The following is a 20,156-nucleotide window of genomic DNA, read 5'->3' as shown; positions in this document are numbered from 1 at the left end:
GTTGTCAGAGGCTATTTGAGATGAATGCCATTGGGAGCATTTACTAGGTAGTGGGAGCTACCTCCCCCAGCTATGACAACCTTAAGGAGCCTTTTCATTGTACCAATAAATGTCACCCTTACAGGTTTAGCCTTCTTTAAGATTGAGTTGCCGTGTATATCACTCCATGTCTCACCACATGGATTGCTGCTGAGTGATATCCGGCTCTTTTGGCATAATCAGTCTCCAGGAACAGGCAAATCTGGTTTAACCCCCTGAGCCTACTCTACCAACCTCAGAATTAGCAGTTAATCTACTCTCCCAAAGAAAATCACATGTCAGCACTGGAGGCTTTAAATGACCCATAAAATCCACTATTATCTCTTTATGTCTGTCCCTGTGTGAAAAAGAGTGTTTCCAAATGAAATCATGGGGTCGCTTTTCAGGATGGATCTGCTGCCTCTGAATGTCACACTAGAACATCTTTTTTTAAACAAACTACAAAAGTTTATTTACACGACAAATACACAAAGTACAAACATTAAGTATTTACAAACCAGTGAATAATAAATTCAAATTAAAATATGATTACTACCAGTCAATTCCCTGGGGGGCCCACTGTTACCGGAATTACTGTTTTTACAAATCTATAAAAGTTTATTTACATCACAAATATACAAGGTACAGATGTTCAGTATTTACAAGACAGTGATTACATTCAGATTAACGGCCATTAGATAATTAATACCCTAGGGGGCCCACCGCTCCCGGAGGTCCCCCACTGTGCCCTTTGCAATCGCATGCTCCCTCTCCGAGGACAGTCGGGTACAGACGTATCTTCGGAAAAGGGTCAGACAGCCGGCCAGGGCAGGTGTTTCCACTTCCCGCCAACTTAGACCCGTGAATGGCCATCTTGGCCAGGCCCAGGACCAAGCCCAACAGGAGCCCCTCCTCACAACCCGCCCCCTGTGAACTGGGTGCCCGTAAGTGAGGAGCGCGGGACCGAAATGCAACCAGAACCACAGCAGCGACTCAGAGGGGCTGCAACCTCTCACGTTCCGTGTAAGTATGGCACACGGACTGCTCCCGCCCACAGAATGGACAGTGAACCTGCTCAAAAACCAGCTGTACGGGACTGTCTGATGCAACACCTTCCACCCCAGGTCCCCAGTGTACGAGGGAAGCACCCCTGCGGAAAGGGACTTCCACCGGCGACCTCCTCCGCTGCCAGTCGGTAACGCGGACCGCCAAAGGCCAGGCAGGCCGGCAGACGAAGGCAAGGAAGCGAAAGGTGTGCAGGAATAGCCCGTACACGAAACGCACTGGAGTGTCTTGGAAGGGCACGGTGGGCATCCCCATGAGACGGCTCACGTTGTGCGGGACCGTCTCCCGCGGGGTACCTGGAGGCCTGGGTCTGACGTGCACCTCCGGTCCATCAGGTGGTCGTGCAGCCGGAACCCCTCGACATCCACCGTGCCAGGATGGGGACCAGCCCCCCTCGCCGCTCGAGCGCCCTGAATGGACGAGGCTAGACCTCATACCCTCAACAGCTATCGGTAAAACCGAGGCCGTTCCCTCAAAGCGGTGCAGCAGACGCTTTCTGCTGGCAGCCCTGTGCCCTCCTGCCGGCGGAGAAAGTGTGTGGCTAGTGCATCCCATCTCGGACGGTGGTCACTCTACAGGTGTCTCTGCAGGGTCCTGAGGCGGAGAGCCGCCAGCTGGGATGCAGGACCGCACAGGGACCCAACGGCCAGTTGCCTCAGAAGTCCACCAGCCTCTTCTGGGTCTTGGAGACGAAAGAACCGGGTGGCACTAACATAATCAGCTGGTACAGATCAGCTGATTTATAACTAATGCCTTCCCCGGTATCAGATTGCCCAAAGGAGGCCTGGCCAGCGTTCCAGCCAGGCAGAGATCTTCATCTCCAAAATCCAGCCAGGCCATCTCCATCGAGCTCAGGTAGACCTCCCCAAGCAGCGGAGGTGTGTGGTGCTTCACGCAAAAGGTCTCAACCCCTCCGGTAGGGAGTCCACCTGCCACTGACCCACCCAGAGGCCCACACACCTTTCCTAGTTGACCCGGCCGAGGAGACCTGCTGGCAGTCTCGCACCGTCTGCAAGTCGACAGGGTCGGTGACCACGAGCAGGATGTCATCGTGGTAAACCGAAAGGATGGCTTCCATGTCGGGTTTGCGTAGAACCAAAGCCGTTAACCTGCGGAGAAGGCACAGGAATGGCTCCACGCAGACAGTAAACTGCCCCCACATGGGGCACCTCTGATGCATCTCCTCCCAAGGCGCAAGAGCATTGTCAAAGGACCAATTAACCTTAACAAGGCACTCCACAGCAATGTACAACAGTCGGATGCGGGCCATGTAACGGGGCCCAACATATTGTTGTTCCTTTTCGCGCCTTGTGGCGCATCGGGTGCCATTTTTTTTGCCTGACACGCCCTCCTCGCCCAGAAGGTTCCAATCTGTAGCAAGCTCTCGTTCACTATAATATAAAGGGCCACTTAATGCGACACGTATTAACAGTCACTGTCCTTTGTCTTTCACTTCCAGGATATACTCTCATTAACGAGGACTGCCCGGGGGCAGAGTGGAATATCATGTGTCGGGAATGCTGTGAGACAGATCAGATTGAGTGCACCTGTCCTGGAAAACAGGATGTTGTGGGCTACTCTGTCCCATGTTGTCGTAACGAGGAAAATGAATGTGACTCTTGTCTGATTCACCCAGGTAAGGCTGAGTGCATTGAGAATGATTGTCTACCATTCGATCTTTTGTAACACACACCCCTGCAAGATAATAAACCAGTGGTGAAAGATTTGTAGATCATTTAGAAATTGTAATTGTATCTACCTCAACCAATTCCTCTGGCAGCTCATTCCACATACATACCAACATTTGTGTAAAAAAAAGTTACATCTCAAGTTTCTATTCAATCTTTCCCTGCTCACCTTAAACCTATGCCCTCTAGATCTTGATTCCCCAACCCTGGGAAAATGACAGGGTGCATTCACCCTCTCCAAGACCCTCATGTGAGATAGGATTGTGCTTTATGATGCTTTTCTGACACTCCATGCTAGACTCACAGATATTACGCGGTCAGTTGTAGCAGATTGTGGAAAGAGGTTAGCATCTGAAATGGTCAGCATAGTGAAGCCTATCAGCCCAAGTAGCTCTACTGCTCCTTATCCATCACGAGCTCCACAAACTCTTACCCTCAGCGCTCTTTTTGAAAACAATCTTCACTGTAAAGATAATTTTCCTTCACTTCTCCCACTCTCCTCCTCCCCAACCCATCCCTCTCCCCTCTCTCTCTTACCCCCTTACCCTTCCTCTCACCCTCTTTCCCCTCCCCTCCCCTTCCTTTCTCTTCCCCCCTTCCCAGTCTAGCTCATTCTGCCCTTATTGTCTGTCTGCACTGCACTTTGTAGCTGTAACACTTTATTCTGCATTCTGTTATTGATTTCCCTTGTACAACCTCAATGGACAGATGTGATGAGATGACCTGTATGGATGGCATGCAAAACAGAGTTTTCACTGTACCTCAACACACTCTACTATAGCAAATATCAATTAATTTACCATTTTCCCTTTCATCTATATGTATGTGCACTTTGTTCCAGGCGGTACGATCATGCTATTTTCAGCTCTTCATAAACACTGCCACCTAATCATCAAATGGCCTATGTTCTAACAAACACTGACCACTTCTTTGGGTCTTTGCATTTATATTTTTCTATATCAGGAAGCATCTGCACCTTAATTTATTTACTGGCATAACCCCTCGACATTTCTCGTGCAGTACAACTCCAGACTTTATTCGCTTCAGATCCCTGACTCAACCTTCAGGTGAGGTGATGTCCCTGAGCAGATTTTGAATGTCGTTTGTTTTTGTTGCAGGGTGTATCATCTTTGACAACTGCAAGAAGTGTAACAATGGCTCCTGGGGAACGCTGGATGATTTCTACATCAAAGGGGTTTACTGCTCTGAGTGCCACACTGGCTGGTCAGGAGGAGACTGTCTCAGTGAGTAATGTTGAGGACACCTTGCATTCATCTCACATCTGGCTACCATTCTGAAGGAAAAGGGTTGTGTCCATAACTAGCTGAAAGGATGCTAATGAGACATTGCATTTGGAGCTTCCACAAGGCCACAGCACAAGTTCCATCACTGAGGCTGACAATCACATAAATGTACAGTGAGGGTCAAGTAAAGAATAGCGAATGCTGGGAATATTCAGAAGGTCAGGCAGCATCCATGGAGGAGAAACAAGAGTTGGAGAGCAAGAATCTGGTTTCTGACTGTCAGTTAGAGCGGGAAAGGACAGAGACATAATAGGTTTGTCGGATCGTTATTATTTTTCTGATCCTTAATGGGTGGTCAAGAATGGTGAGGAGTCTTAATTCTTTACAGAAAGCTTAAACAAGGAAACAGACATTTGAAACTAAGTGAAGAGCTGAGAAGCAAAGCAGAGACTCAAAAGATCCAATAAAAAGAAAAAAATGGAGCCTCTAAAAAATCCATCACCTTTATGATCCAGATAACAGAAATCCCTTAGATATGAACAAACCAATCAATGGTTGTGCAATCACAGCACATGGGTGATGTGCTAACACTTAGCCAATGAAAAATGAGAAAGGTGATGAACTATTATGTAACTGCAATACTGGTTTCTGCCAGTAAGTGGGGACGAGCCAGCACATACTATGGAAAACTATGTGAGTATGTTAAAGTACAAATCATGATTGAACTACGACTTTAGTCTTACATCAATTCATCCAATATCTTATAAAAAGTATTAACACAATAGATTCCAACAGGACAGGCTGTAAATAAATTAGAAGTCATGAAAAGAGGAAGTAGGAATAATGAGGAAGATCAGTGATCGAGAGGAGGGAGAATGTATTAAATAATGATGGTGCAGGACAAAAATGGCTGGTAATGTACAGAAGCATGAAGTTACTGGGAAGCCCACGTGACTGGTGTCTCAAGAGACCAGTCTACGTCCCTGGTTATTGGTTCCTGTGGGCTGTATATATAAATCCCATGCAACCTCAGTGTAAATGCCTGAGCCCCCAACACTTCCATGGGCTTTCAGATCTTAAGGTCTCGATGCCCATTTCTAGGATTGAGTATGTGTATAAATCTCAACAGATCTGTCTCGCTTTTGGGATTTCAGTGCCCCGTCCTCCTCGATGCCAGCATTTATTTGTCCCTGTCTCTGACTTTGTGATGTCTCTGACTGATTCTGTGATCTTCCCAATCATGATGCTCTCACCCCAAGTTTAAAATCTGAGTGTGTCATTCCTGCATTCTGGGATGAGAGGAAACTAATTTTATTGTAGAACATATCGTTTTCTAGGTGTGGATTATATCTTGGGTAATCAGACATTTAGGAACTGGAGTGTCTGGTTGTATTTACTTCTCATGCCTGCTGTTTAAAGTTCTGACCTGCTTCTCACTTAGGAACCGATATTGTTTCAGTGTTGCTTTCAGATTCTGCCCCTCAAGTTAGCCTGTTACTGTCTCTCAAACCCCACCCAGCCTGATCAGTCCGTTCCAGATTCTTACAGCCTGATCAGTCCATTCCAGATTCTTCGTGCCTGATCAGTCTGTTCCAGATTCTTCCTGTCTGATCAGTCCATTCCAGATTCTTCGTGCCTGATCAGTCTGTTCCAGATTCTTCCTGACTGATCAGTCCGTTCCAGATTCTTACAGCCTGATCAGTCCATTCCAGATTCTTACAGCCTGATCAGTCCATTCCAGATTCTTCGTGCCTGATCAGTCCATTCCAGATTCTTCGTGCCTGATCAGTCCGTTCCAGATTCTTCGTGCCTGATCAGTCCATTCCAGATTCTTCGTGCCTGATCAGTCTATTCCAGATTCTTCCTGTCTGATCAGTCCATTCCAGATTATTACAGCCTGATCAGTCCGTTCCAGATTCTTCCTGTCTGATCAGTCCATTCCAGATTCTTCATGCCTGATCAGTCCATTCCAGATTCTTACAGCCTGATCAGTCCATTCCAGATTCTTCGTGCCTGATCAGTCTGTTCCAGATTCTTCGTGCCTGATCAGTCTATTCCAGAATCTTCCTGTCTGATCAGTCCATTCCAGATTCTTCGTGCCTGATCAGTCTGTTCCAGATTCTTCCTGACTGATCAGTCCGTTCCAGATTCTTACAGCCTGATCAGTCCATTCCAGATTCTTACAGCCTGATCAGTCCATTCCAGATTCTTCATGCCTGATCAGTCTGTTCCAGATTCTTCGTGCCTGATCAGTCTGTTCCAGATTCTTACAGCCTGATCAGTCCGTTCCAGATTCTTCGTGCCTGATCAGTCCATTCCAGATTCTTCGTGCCTGATCAGTCTATTCCAGATTCTTCCTGTCTGATCAGTCCATTCCAGATTCTTACAGCCTGATCAGTCCGTTCCAGATTCTTCCTGTCTGATCAGTCCATTCCAGATTCTTCATGCCTGATCAGTCCATTCCAGATTCTTACAGCCTGATCAGTCCGTTCCAGATTCTTTGTGCCTGATCAGTCCGTTCCAGATTCTTATAGCCTGATCATTCTATTCCAGATTCTTCGTGCCTGATCAGTCTGTTCCAGATTCTTCCTGACTGATCAGTCCATTCCAGATTCTTACAGCCTGATCAGTCCATTCCAGATTCTTCGTGCCTGATCAGTCTGTTCCAGATTCTTCGTGCCTGATCAGTCTATTCCAGAATCTTCCTGTCTGATCAGTCCATTCCAGATTCTTACAGCCTGATCAGTCCGTTCCAGATTCTTCCTGTCTGATCAGTCCATTCCAGATTCTTCGTGCCTGATCAGTCCGTTCCAGATTCTTTGTGCCTGATCAGTCCGTTCCAGATTCTTATAGCCTGATCAGTCCGTTCCAGATTCTTCGTGCCTGATCAGTCCATTCCAGATTCTTACAGCCTGATCAGTCCATTCCAGATTCTTTGTGCCTGATCAGTCCATTCCAGATTCTTCCTGTCTGATCAGTCCGTTCCAGATTCTTCCTGTCTGATCAGTCCATTCCAGATTCTTCGTGCCTGATCAGTCCATTCCAGATTCTTTGTGCCTGATCAGTCAGTTCCAGATTCTTCCTGTCTGATCAGTCCATTCCAGATTCTTCCTGTCTGATCAGTCCATTCCAGATTCTTCGTGCCTGATCAGTCCATTCCAGATTCTTCCTGTCTGATCAGTCCATTCCAGATTCTTCGTGCCTGATCAGTCCATTCCAGATTCTTCCTGTCTGATCAGTCTGTTCCAGATTCTTCCTGTCTGATCAGTCCATTCCAGATTCTTCGTGCCTGATCAGTCTGTTCCAGATTCTTCGTGCCTGATCAGTCTATTCCAGAATCTTCCTGTCTGATCAGTCCATTCCAGATTCTTACAGCCTGATCAGTCCGTTCCAGATTCTTCCTGTCTGATCAGTCCATTCCAGATTCTTCGTGCCTGATCAGTCCGTTCCAGATTCTTTGTGCCTGATCAGTCCGTTCCAGATTCTTATAGCCTGATCAGTCCGTTCCAGATTCTTCGTGCCTGATCAGTCCATTCCAGATTCTTACAGCCTGATCAGTCCATTCCAGATTCTTTGTGCCTGATCAGTCCATTCCAGATTCTTCGTGCCTGATCAGTCTGTTCCAGATTCTTCGTGCCTGATCAGTCTATTCCAGAATCTTCCTGTCTGATCAGTCCATTCCAGATTCTTACAGCCTGATCAGTCCGTTCCAGATTCTTCCTGTCTGATCAGTCCATTCCAGATTCTTCGTGCCTGATCAGTCCGTTCCAGATTCTTTGTGCCTGATCAGTCCGTTCCAGATTCTTATAGCCTGATCAGTCCATTCCAGATTCTTACAGCCTGATCAGTCCATTCCAGATTCTTCGTGCCTGATCAGTCTGTTCCAGATTCTTCGTGCCTGATCAGTCTGTTCCAGATTCTTACAGCCTGATCAGTCCGTTCCAGATTCTTCGTGCCTGATCAGTCCATTCCAGATTCTTCGTGCCTGATCAGTCTATTCCAGATTCTTCCTGTCTGATCAGTCCATTCCAGATTCTTACAGCCTGATCAGTCCGTTCCAGATTCTTCCTGTCTGATCAGTCCATTCCAGATTCTTCATGCCTGATCAGTCCATTCCAGATTCTTACAGCCTGATCAGTCCGTTCCAGATTCTTTGTGCCTGATCAGTCCGTTCCAGATTCTTATAGCCTGATCAGTCTATTCCAGATTCTTCGTGCCTGATCAGTCTGTTCCAGATTCTTCCTGACTGATCAGTCCATTCCAGATTCTTACAGCCTGATCAGTCCATTCCAGATTCTTCGTGCCTGATCAGTCTGTTCCAGATTCTTCGTGCCTGATCAGTCTATTCCAGAATCTTCCTGTCTGATCAGTCCATTCCAGATTCTTACAGCCTGATCAGTCCGTTCCAGATTCTTCCTGTCTGATCAGTCCATTCCAGATTCTTCGTGCCTGATCAGTCCGTTCCAGATTCTTTGTGCCTGATCAGTCCGTTCCAGATTCTTATAGCCTGATCAGTCCGTTCCAGATTCTTCGTGCCTGATCAGTCCATTCCAGATTCTTACAGCCTGATCAGTCCATTCCAGATTCTTTGTGCCTGATCAGTCCATTCCAGATTCTTCCTGTCTGATCAGTCCGTTCCAGATTCTTCCTGTCTGATCAGTCCATTCCAGATTCTTCGTGCCTGATCAGTCCATTCCAGATTCTTTGTGCCTGATCAGTCAGTTCCAGATTCTTCCTGTCTGATCAGTCCATTCCAGATTCTTCCTGTCTGATCAGTCCATTCCAGATTCTTCGTGCCTGATCAGTCCATTCCAGATTCTTCCTGTCTGATCAGTCCATTCCAGATTCTTCGTGCCTGATCAGTCCATTCCAGATTCTTCCTGTCTGATCAGTCCATTCCAGATTCTTCGTGCCTGATCAGTCTGTTCCAGATTCTTCGTGCCTGATCAGTCTATTCCAGAATCTTCCTGTCTGATCAGTCCATTCCAGATTCTTACAGCCTGATCAGTCCGTTCCAGATTCTTCGTGCCTGATCAGTCCATTCCAGATTCTTCCTGTCTGATCAGTCCATTCCAGATTCTTCGTGCCTGATCAGTCCATTCCAGATTCTTCCTGTCTGATCAGTCTGTTCCAGATTCTTCCTGTCTGATCAGTCCATTCCAGATTCTTCGTGCCTGATCAGTCTGTTCCAGATTCTTCGTGCCTGATCAGTCTATTCCAGAATCTTCCTGTCTGATCAGTCCATTCCAGATTCTTACAGCCTGATCAGTCCGTTCCAGATTCTTCCTGTCTGATCAGTCCATTCCAGATTCTTCGTGCCTGATCAGTCCGTTCCAGATTCTTTGTGCCTGATCAGTCCGTTCCAGATTCTTATAGCCTGATCAGTCCGTTCCAGATTCTTCGTGCCTGATCAGTCCATTCCAGATTCTTACAGCCTGATCAGTCCATTCCAGATTCTTTGTGCCTGATCAGTCCATTCCAGATTCTTCGTGCCTGATCAGTCTGTTCCAGATTCTTCGTGCCTGATCAGTCTATTCCAGAATCTTCCTGTCTGATCAGTCCATTCCAGATTCTTACAGCCTGATCAGTCCGTTCCAGATTCTTCCTGTCTGATCAGTCCATTCCAGATTCTTCGTGCCTGATCAGTCCGTTCCAGATTCTTTGTGCCTGATCAGTCCGTTCCAGATTCTTATAGCCTGATCAGTCCATTCCAGATTCTTACAGCCTGATCAGTCCATTCCAGATTCTTCGTGCCTGATCAGTCTGTTCCAGATTCTTCGTGCCTGATCAGTCTGTTCCAGATTCTTACAGCCTGATCAGTCCGTTCCAGATTCTTCGTGCCTGATCAGTCCATTCCAGATTCTTCGTGCCTGATCAGTCTATTCCAGATTCTTCCTGTCTGATCAGTCCATTCCAGATTCTTACAGCCTGATCAGTCCGTTCCAGATTCTTCCTGTCTGATCAGTCCATTCCAGATTCTTCATGCCTGATCAGTCCATTCCAGATTCTTACAGCCTGATCAGTCCGTTCCAGATTCTTTGTGCCTGATCAGTCCGTTCCAGATTCTTATAGCCTGATCAGTCTATTCCAGATTCTTCGTGCCTGATCAGTCTGTTCCAGATTCTTCCTGACTGATCAGTCCATTCCAGATTCTTACAGCCTGATCAGTCCATTCCAGATTCTTCGTGCCTGATCAGTCTGTTCCAGATTCTTCGTGCCTGATCAGTCTATTCCAGAATCTTCCTGTCTGATCAGTCCATTCCAGATTCTTACAGCCTGATCAGTCCGTTCCAGATTCTTCCTGTCTGATCAGTCCATTCCAGATTCTTCGTGCCTGATCAGTCCGTTCCAGATTCTTTGTGCCTGATCAGTCCGTTCCAGATTCTTCCTGTCTGATCAGTCCGTTCCAGATTCTTCGTGCCTGATCAGTCCATTCCAGATTCTTACAGCCTGATCAGTCCATTCCAGATTCTTTGTGCCTGATCAGTCCATTCCAGATTCTTCCTGTCTGATCAGTCCGTTCCAGATTCTTCCTGTCTGATCAGTCCATTCCAGATTCTTCGTGCCTGATCAGTCCATTCCAGATTCTTTGTGCCTGATCAGTCAGTTCCAGATTCTTCCTGTCTGATCAGTCCATTCCAGATTCTTCCTGTCTGATCAGTCCATTCCAGATTCTTCGTGCCTGATCAGTCCATTCCAGATTCTTCCTGTCTGATCAGTCCATTCCAGATTCTTCGTGCCTGATCAGTCCATTCCAGATTCTTCCTGTCTGATCAGTCCATTCCAGATTCTTCGTGCCTGATCAGTCTGTTCCAGATTCTTCGTGCCTGATCAGTCTATTCCAGAATCTTCCTGTCTGATCAGTCCATTCCAGATTCTTACAGCCTGATCAGTCCGTTCCAGATTCTTCCTGTCTGATCAGTCCATTCCAGATTCTTCCTGTCTGATCAGTCCATTCCAGATTCTTCCTGTCTGATCAGTCCATTCCAGATTCTTCGTGCCTGATCAGTCCATTCCAGATTCTTCCTGTCTGATCAGTCCATTCCAGATTCTTCGTGCCTGATCAGTCCATTCCAGATTCTTCCTGTCTGATCAGTCTGTTCCAGATTCTTCCTGTCTGATCAGTCCATTCCAGATTCTTCGTGCCTGATCAGTCCGTTCCAGATTCTTACAGCCTGATCAGTCCATTCCAGATTCTTCCTGTGTGATGAGTGTTTATGTGAAAATGCACAGATGCACCCATGCCAAATTATGCATTGAATCTTCTCCCCTCTTACTTATTTCATTGTTGGTTAAACTTTCTATTTTGCTAACATAGAAACATAGAAATCTACAGCACCTTACAGGCCCTTTGGCCTACAATGTTGTGCCAACCATGTAACCTACTCTAGAAACTACCTGGGATTTCCCTACTGCAGAGCCCTCTATTTTTCTAAGCTCCATGTACCTATCTAACAGTCTCTTAAAAAGCCCTGTTGTATCTGCCTCTATCACCGTCGCTGGCAGTGAATTCCACACACCCACCACTCTGTGTGGAAAAACCTACCTCTGACATCCCCCTTGTACCTACTTCCAAGCACCTTAAGACTATGCCCCCTCATGTTAGCCGTTTCAGCCCTGGGAAAAAGCCTCTGGCTATCTACACGATCCATGCCTCTCATCATCTTAAATACCTCTATCAGGTCTCCTCTCATCCTCCTTTGATTCAAGGAGAAAAGGCCAACTTCACTCAGCCTATTCTCATAAGCCATGTTCTCCAATCCAGGCAACATCCTTGTAAACCTCCTCTGCACTCTTTCTATAGTAACCACTCCTTCCTGTAGTGAGGTGACCAGAACTGAACACCAAGTGGGGTGTAACTAAGGTCTTATAGATTTAATATTACCTCACACTTCTTGAACTCAATCCCACGGTTGAGAAGGCCATCACGCCATACGCCTTCTTAACATCACTGTCAATATGCGCAGCAGCTTTGCGGGTCCTTTGGACGTGGACCCCAAGATCTCGCTGATCCTCCACTCTGCCAGGAATCTTACCATGAATATTATATTGTCTTCCAATGTGACCCACTGAAATGAACCACTTCACAGTTATCTGGGTTGAACTCCATCTGCCTCTTCTCTGTCCAGTTCTGCATCCTATCAATGTCGCGCTGTAACCTCTTACAGCCCTCCACACTATCCACAACACCCCCAACCTTTGTGTCATCAGCAAATTTACTAACCCACCCTTCTACTTCTTCATCCAGGTCATTTATAAAAATCACAAAGAGTAGGGGTCCCAGAACAGATCCCTGCAGAACACCACTGGACATTGACCTCCATGCAGAGTATTGAACCATCTACAACCACTCTTTGCCTTTTGTGGGCAAGCCAATTCGTGATCCCATGTCTCCTTACTTTCTGAAGGAACTTTGCATGGGGAACCTTATCAAGCGCCTTACTGAAATCCATATACACTACATCCACTGCTCTACCTTCGTCAATGTGATGCCCTAATTAAGGCTTTGGCTCATTCTTGTCAATATGTGACTGAAATTCTGTTCTCCTCTAACTAGCCTGTTTCTTCTCTCCCACTACCAACTGTTAAACTGTTCTTGCACTTCCACACTCACTCCATTTCCTTTTCAATTTAAACTGTCCGTTTTTTACTCCCACTGGATGTGTTGGTTGTAGGAACCAAGGATGCGCTGACTCTCCCAGGTGAAGCTGTTTATCTACATAATGCAGTTGTTTGGCTAGGCCTCAACTGGAGAGGTACAGAGACAATAGACAGGATCTTTCTCCCAGGGTGGAAATGTCAAGTACTAGGAGACATGCATTTAAGGTGAGAGAGGAATTTTAAAGGGAATACGCAGGACAAGATTTTTTCCTCAGAGTGTGGTTTGTGCCTGGAACGTACTGCCAAGGGAGCAGTAGATGCAGATACAATAGTGGTGCTCGAGACGTTAGATGCTTGTGTGAATGGAGGGATATAGCTTATGTACAGGGAGAAGAGATTTAGTTTCGCTTGGGATTGGGCTTGGTGCAGACATTGTGGATAGACGGCCTACTGCTCTGCTGTGTTCTATGTACAACCAGTCCCCTTGGTTAACGTGTCACTCGCATTTCCCTCAGTAAAGCTGGTACTCAGCATCCAGTCCCGATGGTTAACGTGTCACTCGCATTTCCGTCGGTAAAGCTGGTACTCAGTATCCAGTCCCGTTGGTTAACGTGTCACTCGCATTTCCCTCGGTAAAGCTGGTACTCAGTATCCAGTCCCCTTGGTTAACGTGTCACTCGCATTTCCCTCGGTAAAGCTGGTACTCAGTATCCAGTCCCGTTGGTTAACGTGTCACTCGCATTTCCCTCGGTAAAGCTGGCACTCAGTAACCAGTCCCATTGGTTAACGTGTCACTCGCATTTCCCTCAGTAAAGCTGGTATTCAGCATCCAGTCCCCTTGGTTAACGTGTCACTCGCATTTCCCTCGGTAAAGCTGGCACTCAGTAACCAGTCCCATTGGTTAACGTGTCACTCGCATTTCCCTCAGTAAAGCTGGTATTCAGCATCCAGTCCCCTTGGTTAACGTGTCACTCGCATTTCCCTCAGTAAAGCTGGTACTCAGTATCCAGTCCCCTTGGTTAACGTGTCACTCGCATTTCCCTCGGTAAAGCTGGTACTCAGTATCCAGTCCCGTTGGTTAACGTGTCACTCGCATTTCCCTCGGTAAAGCTGGTACTCAGTATCCAGTCCCCTTGGTTAACGTGTCACTCGCATTTCCCTCGGTAAAGCTGGTACTCAGTATCCAGTCCCCTTGGTTAACGTGTCACTCGCATTTCCCTCGGTAAAGCTGGCACTCAGTAACCAGTCCCATTGGTTAACGTGTCACTCGCATTTCCCTCAGTAAAGCTGGTATTCAGCATCCAGTCCCCTTGGTTAACGTGTCACTCGCATTTCCCTCGGTAAAGCTGGCACTCAGTAACCAGTCCCATTGGTTAACGTGTCACTCGCATTTCCCTCAGTAAAGCTGGTATTCAGCATCCAGTCCCCTTGGTTAACGTGTCACTCGCATTTCCCTCAGTAAAGCTGGTACTCAGTATCCAGTCCCCTTGGTTAACGTGTCACTCGCATTTCCCTCGGTAAAGCTGGTACTCAGCATCCAGTCCCGATGGTTAACGTGTCACTCGCATTTCCGTCGGTAAAGCTGGTACTCAGTATCCAGTCCCGTTGGTTAACGTGTCACTCGCATTTCCCTCAGTAAAGCTGGTACTCAGTATCCAGTCCCGTTGGTTAACGTGTCACTCGCATTTCCCTCGGTAAAGCTGGTACTCAGTATCCAGTCCCCTTGGTTAACGTGTCACTCGCATTTCCCTCGGTAAAGCTGGTACTCAGTATCCAGTCCCCTTGGTTAACGTGTCACTCGCATTTCCCTCAGTAAAGCTGGTACTCAGTATCCAGTCCCCTTGGTTAACGTGTCACTCGCATTTCCCTCGGTAAAGCTGGTACTCAGTATCCAGTCCCGTTGGTTAACGTGTCACTCGCATTTCCCTCGGTAAAGCTGGTACTCAGTATCCAGTCCCCTTGGTTAACGTGTCACTCGCATTTCCCTCGGTAAAGCTGGTACTCAGTATCCAGTCCCCTTGGTTAACGTGTCACTCGCATTTCCCTCGGTAAAGCTGGTACTCAGTATCCAGTCCCCTTGGTTAACGTGTCACTCGCATTTCCCTCAGTAAAGCTGGTACTCAGTATCCAGTCCCCTTGGTTAACGTGTCACTCGCATTTCCCTCGGTAAAGCTGGTACTCAGTATCCAGTCCCGTTGGTTAACGTGTCACTCGCATTTCCCTCAGTAAAGCTGGTACTCAGCATCCAGTCCCCTTGGTTAACGTGTCACTCGCATTTCCGTCGGTAAAGCTGGTACTCAGCATCCAGTCCCTTTGGTTAACGTGTCACTCGCATTTCCCTCAGTAAAGCTGGTACTCAGCATCCAGTCCCCTTGGTTAACGTGTCACTCGCATTTCCGTCGGTAAAGCTGGTACTCAGCATCCAGTCCCCTTGGTTAACGTGTCACTCGCATTTCCCTCAGTAAAGCTGGTATTCAGCATCCAGTCCCCTTGGTTAACGTGTCACTCGCATTTCCCTCGGTAAAGCTGGTACTCAGTAACCAGTCCCATTGGTTAACGTGTCACTCGCATTTCCCTCGGTAAAGCTGGTACTCAGTATCCAGTCCCCTTGGTTAACGTGTCACTCGCATTTCCCTCGGTAAAGCTGGTACTCAGCATCCAGTCTCCTTGGTTAACGTGTCACTCGCATTTCCCTCGGTAAAGCTGGTACTCAGCATCCAGTCCCCTTGGTTAACGTGTCACTCGCATTTCCCTCGGTAAAGCTGGTACTCAGTATCCAGTCCCCTTGGTTAACGTGTCACTTGCATTTCCCTCGGTAAAGCTGGTACTCAGTATCCAGTCCCGTTGGTTAACGTGTCACTCGCATTTCCCTCGGTAAAGCTGGTACTCAGCAGCCAGTCCCCTTGGTTAACGTGTCACTCACATTTCCCTCGGTAAAGCTGGTACTCAGTATCCACACCCTTTAGGTTATCTGGCAGTTGCATTCACTTATTATAAAACTGGCACTTTGCATTCACTTGCATGCCTTATGTGATACCCTAAGGTCACTCCCTCTGGTTAAAATGACACTCTATTACCATACACCCTGGTGAAGCAGGCATTTTACATCCATTTCTATTAGAGCTTCGGAAACAGAATCGAGAGTAAGCTGGGTGGTCAGTGAATTCTGCTTCTCACTTCTATGCCCAGACCCCATCTGAGAACACTCAGTGACTGCTGTCTGCATTGGAGACTTGTGAAGATTTACAACCCTCTGAGTAAGGGAGTTTTCCCTCGTCTCCAAAACGCTCCCCGTTCTAACTAGGCATACGCTTATTTATCCCAGCAACCGTGCTTGACTTGTCTCTGGTAACCACAGTGTTGTTTATTTGGTCTCCCATAGATCTGGCAAATGATTTCTGTAATTCCGGTGATCAATCACTCGTCACTATTCGGCTCAGCTTTCCAGGATAAATACTGTACTGATGACAAATAACCGTATGAAGTAGTGAGCTATTAGGATCTCAACATGAGTTTTGTTTAAAGTGGAAACAGCTGGCAAAGTACTCAGTACCCATAAATATTAAAACGGGGCTTGGGGTACTCAGAGACAGGGGTTGGGAACAGTGAGACGGGAGTTAAGAGCCGGGGTAATGTAAGGAAGGGAGGCTGTCATAATGAGAAAGATGGGTAAAGTAGCGAAAAGTTAAGTTCAGAAGCAATAACAGTGCAATGGAAAATGATGGTGGCTGGTGTAGTACGTGCATTTGATCTCCCACAACTGCAAAGGATGACAATCTGCTACTCTTGAGAGGAAAGGAAGTATCATTCTGACCAGAGCCCTTTGAATTGTGCGTCACGTCAAAGGTAAAATTGAAGACCAAGCTGAGAAAATGCATCTCAATGGTATGCAGTGAGGGATGATGGAGGTGGGATCTGGCTGTTCAGAGGCCAGATCATGGCAGTGGTGACAGGGCAGAGTGATGGCATTAACAACTGGCTGCCAGGGAGAGAGTCATAGATTCAGAGTCATACGGCACAGAAACAGTCCCTTCGGCCCACCAAAACCATGCTGCCCTTTTTGACCCATGTTGAGAAATAAACATGTAACTAAATGGTTCCAGATGGTGGAGTACATGCTTTAGACCTCTGTTTCACGCTGTCATGCTGAAACACGCCTCATTAACTGTGGCAGCAGCTTCAGTTTGAATGGTGCATGGACGCCTGCCCAATGAATTTTGTATAAGTGGTGTCCATGTTGCAAACCAATTGCTGCCAATACACATTTGGTGCCTCTGTATTTGAAATGTACATACAGGACCCAGAAGCAATCTTCTGTTCTTCATCTAAGGCAGTGATTCCCAACGTGGGGCGTACGCCCCACAGCGGGGTAATTTGATTTTTAAGGGGGGCAATTCGAGAATGAGTTATTAACAGTGAATTTTTTCTAGTAAGTCTGTGTGAGTATGAGTGTGTGTGCGAGCTAATACATATGTGTATATACAGTATACATACATAAAAATACTTGTGTGTATGTACATGTGTAATTGCGTATGTACTGTATATATAGTGTATCACCATCATTACAACCATCAAATGGCTTTCATAATTAAATTAATGAATTGACTGATGTAGGAAGGAATGAATGAACAAGTCCAAACACGTAAGAATCTCGTACGAGGTCGCGCCAATGCTGCTTTTTGCAGTAGCTTTCGGTTCTTGGTGGTGTGAAGGTGTGTACATTGCGTCATCTCTTTTAAACGGTGTATCTGTCTTTGTATGCTGTAGAAACGAATCGGCATTGTTTTATTTATTTATTATTATTATTTTAATATCACTTAATGTTCTTTTTTTTTACAATTTCTTAGTAATTTCTTCCTCAGAACTTTAACAGTCCTTTGGTTCTTTTATTTTTCTCTTTCATGAATGCCATGTTCTTTGGAAGCTTGTTTAAACCAAGTTTAGGCTTCCTCCAGGTGAATAGGAGTTCACTTTTTGAATAATAAGAATTATATATCACCACAGGGGGCATCAGGATTTTAGAGGTGATTAGGTGGGGCATGGCCAAAAAAAGGTTGAGAACCACTGATCTAAGGAGCAGTAGACAATAGATTGCTTTGAGAAAATCGCATTCTGATTAAAATCTAGCATGCCGCACTCATAAATCTAGAACTCTACAATAGAGTTTCTGAGCTGTTATATAAATGCAAACTGTGATCATTAGTTAAGTGTTGCTCAGTTTACAGGAGGGAAGAATACACATTAAAATGTAAGTTATGCAGAACTTCTCAAGAGTTTTGATGGGTTTTTTTTCTGTTTCTAGAATGTGGAGCTGTAATGAATGCTTCAAGAGGACATATTATACTAGAAGGATATCCCAGCAACTCTCACTGTGAATGGATGGTATCAGTGAATCCTAACTTTGCTATTGAGTTAAGGTAGGATGAATGTATTATATGTAACTTTGGATTTCTCTAGTGCGTTCTAAGTTTTAATAAAGCCTGATTCTTTTATTCACTTCAGGGTGAGATTTTCAATGTCTAGGCCAGTATTTATGTGCTGAGCAAAACTCCCCCTGACAAGTTGGTGGCATCTGTCTTCTCAAACCACTGCAGTTCTTCTGATGAAGCTACTCTCACGTTGCAGTTAGGGAGAGGGCTCCATGATAGTGATGTGTAGGACCAGCTTCCTCCAAGCCAGTTAAGACCAGAAGTCCATAAGGTATAGAAGCAGAATTAGGCCATTTGGCCCATCAAGTCTGCTCCACCATTTCATCATGGCTGATCCAGTTCCCTCTCAGTGTTAACCTCCTGCCTTCTCCCTGTACCCTTTCATGCCCTGACTAACCAAGAATCTATTAAATTCTGTTTTAAATATATCCAATGTCTTGGCCTCCACAGCTGTCTGTGACAATGAATTTCACAAATTCACCACTCTCTGGCTAAAGGAATTCCTCATCTCCATTCAAAAAGAATGTCCCTCTATTCTGAGGCTGTGTCCTCTGGTCCTTGGTAAAGTATCCTCTCCATACCCACTCTTTTGAGGTCTTTCAATATTTGATAGGTTTCAATGAAGTCCCTCCTCAGTCTTTTGAATTCCAGAGTACAGATCCACAGCCATCAAACGTCTGTCATATGATCAGTCTTTCTATCCTTGAATCACTTTTGTGAACCTCCTTTGGACCCTCTCCAATGTCAGCACATCCTTTCTTAGATAAGGGGCTCAAATCTGTTCACAATGCTCCAAGTGGGGCCTCACTAATGCTTTATTAAGCCTCAACATTATCTCCTTGCTTTTATATCCTAATCCTCTTGAAACGAATGCTAGCATTGCATTTGCCTTTCTCACCACTAACTCAATCTGCAAGCTAACCTTTAGGGAATCCTGCACTTTCCTTTGCATCTTAGATTTTTGAATTTCATCTCCATTTAGAAAATAGTTCATGCTTTATTTCTTCTACCAAACTTCATGACCATACATTTCCCGACACTGTATTCCATCTGCCACTTCTTTGCCCATTCTTCTAATCTGTCTAAATCCTTCGTAGCCTCTCTGCTTCCTCAGAACTACCAGCCCCTCTACCTGTCCATGTATCATCCACAAAGTGGGCCACAAAGCCATCAATTCCATCAACAGAGACCCCTGTGGAACACCACTAGTCACCGGCAGTCAACCAGAAAAGGCTTCCTTTATTCCAGTTTGCTTCCTGCCAATCAGCCAATGCTCTATCCATGCTAATATCTTTCCTGTAATACCATGGGCTCTTAACTTGCTAAGCAGCCTCATGTGTGGCACCTTGTCAAAGACCTTCTGAAAATCCACATAACAAAATCCATCAGTTCTTCTTTGTCTATCCTGCTTGTTATTTCTTCAAAGACTTCTAATAAATTTGTCAGGCAAGACTTTCCCTTAAGGAAACCATGCTGACTATGGCTTATTTTATCACGTGTGTCCAAGTACCCTGAAACCACGTCGTTAACAATCGATTCCAACATCTTCCCAACAACTAAGGTCAGACTAACTGGTCTATAATTTCCTTTCTTCTCTCTCTTGAAGAGTGGAGTGACATTTTCAATTTTCCAGTCCTCTGGAACCATGCCAGCATCTAGTTATTCTTGAAAGATCATTGCTAATGCCTCCACAATCTCTTCAGCCACCTTTTTCAGAATCCTGGGGCATAGGCCAACTGGTCCAGGTGACTTATCTACCATCAGACCTTTCAGTTTCCCTAGTAATGGCAACTTCACACACTTTTACTCCGACACCCTTGAACTTCCAGCATACTGCAAGTTTCTTCCACAGTGAAGGCTGATACACAATATTTATTCAGTTCATCCGTCATTTCTTTGTTCCCCATTACTACCTCTCCAGCATCATTTTCCAGCATTCTCTTATCTATTCTTACCTCTCTTTTACTCTGGGAGGAAAAAAAACTTTTGATATCCTCTTTTATGTTATTGGCTTCCTTAGCTTTATATTCCTTCCTTCCTTCTTTATGACTTCTTTTTAGTTGCCTTCTGTTGATTTTTAAAAACTTCCCAATTCAATAACTTCCCACTGA

At 45.8% G+C, this 20,156-nt stretch overlaps 1 protein-coding gene across 2 annotated transcripts in view; it reads left to right on the top strand.

Moving 5' to 3' along the window:
- The window catches only part of LOC140729420 (inactive serine protease PAMR1-like), a 176,612-nt gene that overhangs the window by 96,272 nt on the left and 60,184 nt on the right, over positions 1–20,156 (top strand). For both annotated transcript variants that reach the window (XM_073049139.1, XM_073049137.1), the window contains exons 2-4: positions 2,543–2,719; positions 3,890–4,015; positions 17,919–18,033. In XM_073049139.1, coding sequence (XP_072905240.1) covers positions 2,543–2,719; positions 3,890–4,015; positions 17,919–18,033 — 418 coding nt within the window. The remainder of the gene's footprint in view (positions 1–2,542; positions 2,720–3,889; positions 4,016–17,918; positions 18,034–20,156) is intronic.

Source organism: Hemitrygon akajei, chromosome 6 (assembly GCF_048418815.1).
Source record: "Hemitrygon akajei chromosome 6, sHemAka1.3, whole genome shotgun sequence".
In the NCBI taxonomy this organism is placed as follows: Eukaryota; Metazoa; Chordata; class Chondrichthyes; order Myliobatiformes; family Dasyatidae; genus Hemitrygon; species Hemitrygon akajei.
Note: the sequence above shows the minus strand (reverse complement) of the source record. Positions and strands in the feature narration are given on the sequence as shown.